Source organism: Haplochromis burtoni, unplaced genomic scaffold, assembly GCF_018398535.1.
Source record: "Haplochromis burtoni strain Fernald_Lab_line unplaced genomic scaffold, NCSU_Asbu1 Contig_172, whole genome shotgun sequence".
In the NCBI taxonomy this organism is placed as follows: Eukaryota; Metazoa; Chordata; class Actinopteri; order Cichliformes; family Cichlidae; genus Haplochromis; species Haplochromis burtoni.
Window position 1 is genome coordinate 263,922 of NW_024582533.1, and position 7,055 is coordinate 270,976.

General features: G+C 40.5%; 1 protein-coding gene across 2 annotated transcripts in view; it reads right to left on the minus strand.

Moving 5' to 3' along the window:
* The window catches only part of oxsr1a (oxidative stress responsive kinase 1a), a 10,986-nt gene extending 4,790 nt beyond the window's left edge, over positions 1–6,196 (minus strand). Inside the window, exons 1-12 of one of the 2 annotated variants that reach the window (XM_005933683.3) lie at positions 5,970–6,195; positions 4,954–5,066; positions 3,867–3,975; positions 2,871–3,012; positions 2,053–2,108; positions 1,841–1,950; positions 1,614–1,715; positions 1,288–1,421; positions 1,104–1,152; positions 934–999; positions 623–745; positions 91–126 (exon numbers count right to left, since the gene is read on the minus strand). In XM_005933683.3, coding sequence (XP_005933745.1) covers positions 91–126; positions 623–745; positions 934–999; positions 1,104–1,152; positions 1,288–1,421; positions 1,614–1,715; positions 1,841–1,950; positions 2,053–2,108; positions 2,871–3,012; positions 3,867–3,975; positions 4,954–5,066; positions 5,970–6,039 — 1,110 coding nt within the window. In that variant the 5' untranslated portion in view covers positions 6,040–6,195. Of the gene's footprint in view, positions 1–90; positions 127–622; positions 746–933; positions 1,000–1,103; positions 1,153–1,287; positions 1,422–1,613; positions 1,716–1,840; positions 2,109–2,870; positions 3,013–3,866; positions 3,976–4,953; positions 5,067–5,969 lie in introns of both variants that reach the window. The other variant, XM_042225476.1, reaches the window with a different exon arrangement.
* Between the last annotated feature and the right edge of the window lie 859 nt (positions 6,197–7,055).

A 7,055-nucleotide genomic window follows, 5' to 3' on the forward strand; every position in this document is an offset into this window, starting at 1 on the left:
GGGGGGCATAAGACAGTCATGCAGATTGCTCTATAAAACCGTTACAATAAATCAAGATTTGCAGGTCATGTCCACTACAAGAGCACTTACCTCCATATTCTGGGGCCCGTCCTTCACTCTTGGTGACTGCAGAACGGACATGACAGATTATCAGGATTACACACATGCAATTCTCCAAAAATGCCCCATGGACACATGCCATTTAGCATGAATTGTGATATGCCAATTATAATTCCAGCTCCTTTTATTTTTTTTAATTTGTCATTTTGGGGGTAAAATTCAGAATCAGTAATTTGATTTAAAAAACAAAACAACACAAACTACAGTTCTACACAATAATTGCATCTTTACTTGCTGAAAGTTGGAACACTATGGACTAAGAAACCCCCGCTATTCTTAGGTCGAATAAAGTTCTGAAATCTGGAGTTTCTGAGCTCTAATCTCAACATGAATTAAGTAAGCAGAGGAGCTCACTAGTACTGCATTCCTGCTTGGCTAAACATATGCTCAAACTAACAGTAAAGCAGCACCATCTGCTGGCCCAAGGATGCTGTGCACTGAGAAATAGCAGCCGTATAAAATAACCTGGACTATCAGATGGCGCAGGCATGCAGGGCCTTACCCGCAGAGCTGCTACAGCAGCTTTGCCCTCCTCGCTCTCCTCATCCAGCTCGTCATCGCTCCACTCCCAGCCACCATCCTCCGTTTTGTGGAGACGGCCGCTTGAGCCAGGCACACGACGCACCTACACGGCGCAGTGAAGAGAAGCAACAGTGACTCATTCGTCCTCTCTAGGAATTTCCCAGCAATCATTAGGCAGAGCGTTAGGAAAACTGGGACACGCCCTGGACGAGACAGCACACCTTGTCTTGATAAGAGCAATGCACAGAAATACTGGTGAGCGTGGATTCAGTGCATGAGTAAATTATGTACCTTTTTAGATCGCTCTATTATTGTTGGACCCTTATACAGGAGCTTCTCATGTAGGAACTCATTGTTCTGGAACACAAAGGCAACCATTTCTTACAGGATCTATAAATACTCTCTTTGAAACCTACAGCAATATTTTCAGCTTATTTTTATATCCGTGATGCATGGCTCACCTTGGCTTTTGTGAAGAATTTGTGCTTCAGCAACTCGGCAGCAGTTGGCCTAAATAGGAAAGAAACACAAGGCTTTTCATTATATTTGTTCAGCAACAGGGGAATCTAACAAGCAGAAAAATTAGCACAAATTGGGTCTGGAAGTTTGCTCAAAAAAAGAAAGAAAAAGGTTTTGCAGAGTAACCTTTTTTCAGGATCTTTCTGTAAACACAGACACAGCATCTTCCTGAACGATTTTCCGTACTTCTTCACCATTTCCTTATCTGTAATACCCGTCTCCAGGCAGGGAGGGTCGTTTTGCAAGGTCAGCATCAACACCTACAGACAGGCAGAGATCAGCCTGAGCTGGTGAACAGACTAAAAAGTGAAGATATCCTTACAATGGTGATGTTAAATGTCCTGCAGTTTACACAGAATCAAACCTCTCCACACTATAAATGGTCTGAGCTTTGAGCTTTTTACCGTGGAACAAAGAAGCTGTTTGGATCACTGTAAACTGCACATATTTACCTTCATTGGTGGGTATTTGTGATATGGTGCTGCCCCAGTGGCCAGTTCAATAGCAGTTATCCCAAAACTCCAGATGTCAGCTTTGAAGTCATAGCCACGGACCTGCAGATTGAAAACAGAGCCGAGTGAACAAAGCGCTCGAGTTGTCCTTTTATATCCAAGCTTGTAGCACTGCAGAGAAACTGGAGAGAGGGAAAGAAGAGGGATAAAGCAAGCGAGGCTTATACCTGCTCCATGACTTCTGGGGCCATCCAGCACGGCGTCCCCACAAACGTCTTCCGAACCTTGTTCCTCGTCATGTCTCCACCTGTTGCTAGAAAGGCACTCACACCAAAGTCTGGTGTTTTGAATGCATGAAACACAACAAATAGGAGATGATGAAAAACTGCCTCAAATGCCACAAACCACATTAAATGCAGACAAAGCAGAAACACTTTACCAGCTATCTGCACAGAGCCATCATCCCCGAGAAGAATATTTCCAGCCTTTAGATCACTGTGCATGAAGCAAAGGAGGATTAAACCACAGACTACAATTAGAAGCCCACAAAGAGTGGCTGTGCCCCGACACAGATGTGGCTCGGCTCCAAAAATGAACAACACTCCGAATATTTTACTATTCCACAGAAACACGATAAAGCTTCACCTTTGATCAGGTTCATTTTAATCCACCTGTTTTCTGTTTGTATGCTTTACACCGAGTGGAAATATGCGCAAACAACTTGAATGGGTCACCCTGAGCCCAGCCTCTCCGCTCCCATTCTTTTGTCTACTCACATACGGTTTAGTCACATTAACGATGAAATCATTAATGACTGAATAATCATTCACTCTTAAAATATCAGAAAATCTAATCTCTCATGATTATTATTATTAGATTTATCTAATTAAATACATAATAGATTGCTGGAAATGCTCCGGTTGACATTATTTTTTTTGTGAATGGGACTGTTAATTTACAACAAGTACAGTTGTCACACATCCAGGATACAGAGGCCTTTATTTTCACTGGTGGTCCACAGTGTTCCTGGGAGGAACTTTTATGTAAAACAAACCTCCTCAATTATGCAGCTTCACTGTATTAAATATTGAAGGAGTGAGGTCTAGTTCAAACCGCACACTCATATGCAGAGATGAAAGGCCCAGAGCCTGACTGAGTTGAGATGGCAGTGTACGATGGGACATGTGAGCTACAGAGAGTGCAAACACTGTGTACAGTAATCACTCAGCTGCTGCGCAATAAATCAGCACAACCTACCGATGAATCTGCCCGTTTTTGTGGAGGTACTCGAGCCCCTCCAAGACTTCTTTCAGAATGGTGGCAATGCAGGCCTCATCCAACACACCGGTCTTATGCTCACCGCGAGAGATGATGTGCTTGATGATGTCCAGCACCGAGCCTGAGAAAGAGCGAGTGAGTGAGCGAGGAAGAGGGAAAGACAGGCAGAGGCTTGTCACAAGATGTGCTCGCAGCACATGGAGAGAGTTTCCAAGATGGCAGTTGGTTAAAAGAACATCAAGTGGAATTCAACCGAGGCTTATACTGTAAACAAACCCCGTAGCTGTGCCCTGTTAACTAAACAAAATACAACCTGCCAGAACCCCGCAGAGTACAGCAGCAACATGCACAACAACCAGTGGAATAAAGTAGTGGCAAATTTGTTGCCACTTGGTGGAATAGATGTGCAAACATTTGCATATGCAAAAGACAACAGTGGCAAAAACTGTAGACAGTAAATTCCCTGACAACATAGTGCAATATGAAATTATGAACTTGTACAAAAGAGGGCGTAACCTCGATGGGTAAACCATCAATCAGTCGGTTAAAGCTGGTTTTAGACTCCACACAGAAGCACATATTTTAGCAAAAATATGAACAAAATAAGACCGACAGCCGGTCTGCACAAAGACTTACTCACCATTACTATCAATACAGTGTGGTATAACATTGCTACAATCTCCCTCTCTATGCTAAATGATGGAGCATGTGTCCTGCAGAAAAGATGCAGAACACAGTAAGGTTTAAACAGAGAGTGTTAAATCAGTAGTGGATATATCACATAAGTGTGTTCTCACAGAAATGATTGTGAAATTAAAGAAGCCCATAAAATAAATCTCAAGAACTGGTTTTGTGGGAAGTTAATCTCAATATTCATTCCAAGTTCAAACTTGAGCTTATTAGTAATACAAGAAGACAGGTTAGCCAAGAGCAGGTCAAATTAGGAACAGGTTTCATCAGTGTAACAACACTTACCACCACTGAGCAGCTTCATCACCAGCCACAGCTCATCCTTCACCACAAAGGAAGTATAATAAGACACAATGTTTGGATGGTGGCACTGGCTCATAGCTTGAATCTCTTTCTGCACACAGAAGAAAAATGTGGGATAAAAGGTCACCCAGGAAGCATCAACTGTGGCCTATCAAGCCAAGCACAAACTGAATCTTTATGTTAAACTTAAAAAGACAAACTCGATCTCAGTCACAGGATTTGATCTTTTTGAATATTTAATAAGAGCTGGCTCAAGTGAGAGCGAAATGCAACAGCTTAATGTGTGCTCTTCCTCAAAGACAAAATCTCCACTATTAAAAAAAGCAAAACCTGAAAACTTCAGTTTCAACATTATTACAAAGCCACCAAGCACAGACATTTTTAACCGAGCATTTAGAGATAAGAGGATTCAGGAGCTTGACATTATATAAGAACTGAGTAGGAAGATAGTGAAATCAAATAAAATATTTACAGCAGACAGCATACACTGCTATGATGGTCCTTAAGAAGAAATAATCAACTGGGGATAAAAATGAAAAGACTGCGGCAGAGCCAAGTAATCTCTGGTGTTTTACTCCAACATCTCGTGATATTTGATCTTTAAGTTCAACAAAATAAATGCTCTAAAATACTTTAAAGTGGTTGACAAAGGTCCTAAGATGTATAATGTGTGACAGATCCAGCTGATAAAATGTTGAGAGTCTATTTAAGATCCTGGATGAATTCTTACTTTCAGGTAAGTGATTAATCCAACAAGCAAACCTGTTACATGGCACTAACAGCTTTTACTGGAGTTTGCACTACAGCTATTGATTCAGTAAATATAAATCAATAGCAATAGTGAGGTATTGACTTGTGACGTATTGAATTCACTGGATTAAACTAAAGCTAACTTTCACTGATTATTTTTGTCTATTATTCCTCCTCTCAAACGAATGTTATTATATACATCTTTCCAACTTTTTCTCAGATAACTGCTTAATCAATCTCTTGTGCGGATTGTATGGAAAACATTCTCAGCAAAACACAAACATGAATTTCTGCACCACCTTCCGCTGTAGTTTCTTACCAGAAGCTCATCCATGCTAGTCTGACACTTTTCCAGGTTGATTCGTTTGATGGCCACCTTTTCCTTTCTCGGCTTGCAGTAAGCTGCCTGGACAACTGCAGTGGCTCCACTTCCTGAAGAGACCAATAAAAAAAAATAGTCCAGCTATCCCACTGTGGAGCGGTCTCTGATACTCAGTCAGCATATGACCGCTGTACTGGGTCTTACAAGTACAGAGTAAAGACATGTTTCTCACACTGGAGACTAGTCTCTCTCTGTAGACTGTAGTCCTTGTTGCTCTTTTAAAAAAAAGTAACGGACATAAGAAAGCTACATTCAGTGCACACGTTTTTGGAAACTTTTAATAATTTTTTAAATTATACTTAATTCACACTGTAAATATGTTTCTTCATCTTTGTTTTTTGTTTGGGGTTTTTTTTTTTTGTTTTGTTTTTTTGCATATATTGATCTTTGTGTTCTTATTCATGTTCTTAACCGGGACCTGAGTGCAAATTTAGTTTCACCTCATGTGAATACATGCCAATAAAAGCCTTGACTAAAGTCATTAACTGTAAGAAGCAGGATCAAGCCAAATTCAACAGCGTTGTGAAAATGACCCTAACTCTCTAACTCTTCTGATCAAAGTCATGTTCCAGTTATTTGAACTTGTGTAAAGTATGACTGATTCACTACATGCCATATCACACCTTGGGCAAAAGAGCACCACCCATTCTAACAACGGACGAATCTGGACGTACTTAAAGCTAAACTGCTTTAGCTAGCCGTTTAGCTTCGTGCCGGATAGCAGGAATACAACCTTACTTTATGTCTCCTGCTAGCAGAGACAGTTAATCAGTTTGCCCTTCTACGGGAAAACTTCTGAGCTGTTAACGTTACTGCAGTGTAGCTATGGGTCGTAATTGTACTTCTGCTAGCTGCAGACATACAATGCTACTTGGCTAATAGCAGCTGACAGCCGACGACAGTGTAAGCCAGGGAAGGCTACAATGCTAACATTAGCAAGCTAAGCTTCTCACCTATCACCTCATTGAGTTCATAGTCATCCTTGTCGATGGACCAGGGCTGAGAAGACTGGTCATCTGCCATGGTCGTGGTCTAAATGGTATAAACAGCGCTTCTGAATTTAAAAAGAGACGCCTGTTTGATGTTAGCTTTGGGATTACTCCATTCGATGAAGCTTGCTACTGCTCCGCTGACAACTCCTGCTGCCGCTCCTGTCAACACAACTTTACGCGCTACTGACGAATGGCGTGACGTATGGAGAGAGAGGAGGGACGAAGAAGGCGCCATCTTGAGTGGGGCATACTATAAAACTTTAAGGACGTTTAGTTAAACAAAGGCAAAAGGTATAGTTTTCTTTAGATTTTAAGTGAAAATGGGTTTAGTATGCTTACGGATATTATAGTTCTTTCAATCAATTTTACCCGCACATTCAGAATAGTTTTCAGTTATGGGCGGCAGGGGGTGCTAATGAGGGGAATGTGACTCACTCCCATTGTCACGATGAAGTCGTGATAAATAGCAGAACATAGGGTGTGTTTTGTTTTGTTTTTTAGGTTACTTGAGTAATTTATGTTACTTCAATGAAATACAGTGCAGTAAAAAGTGTTTTTTTTTTTTACTTTAAAAAGTTTTATCAAGTTGTTCCACCAAACTGTGCTAATAACTCCTAAAAACTGACCGTGTTTTTTCCTAAAACGCTGAACTGACTCAGCAAAAAGCCATTAAATAAACCCGCCAAAACACAATAACATCACAAATGACTCAAATAAATTTAAGCTGTTACTTGTGGAACGACTTTACATATCTTCTTTAAGTAAATTAAAAAGAATTTAGCATGCCACTGAACCTTGGTGAGAAGATAATCCCATCTCATAATTTATACAAAAACACCATTCTGTTAATGACAACAGTTTACTGTATGTGCCGTTTCCATTTCTATAACCTGCTATATTTTGAATTTTCAATAACAGCTCACAGTTAAAGTATTACACAACTGGAAAGGGAAAAAATGATTTATATAAGCCATGTACAGGGAGTGCAGAATTATTAGGCAAGTTGTATTTTTGAGGAATAATTTTATTATTGAACAACAACCATGT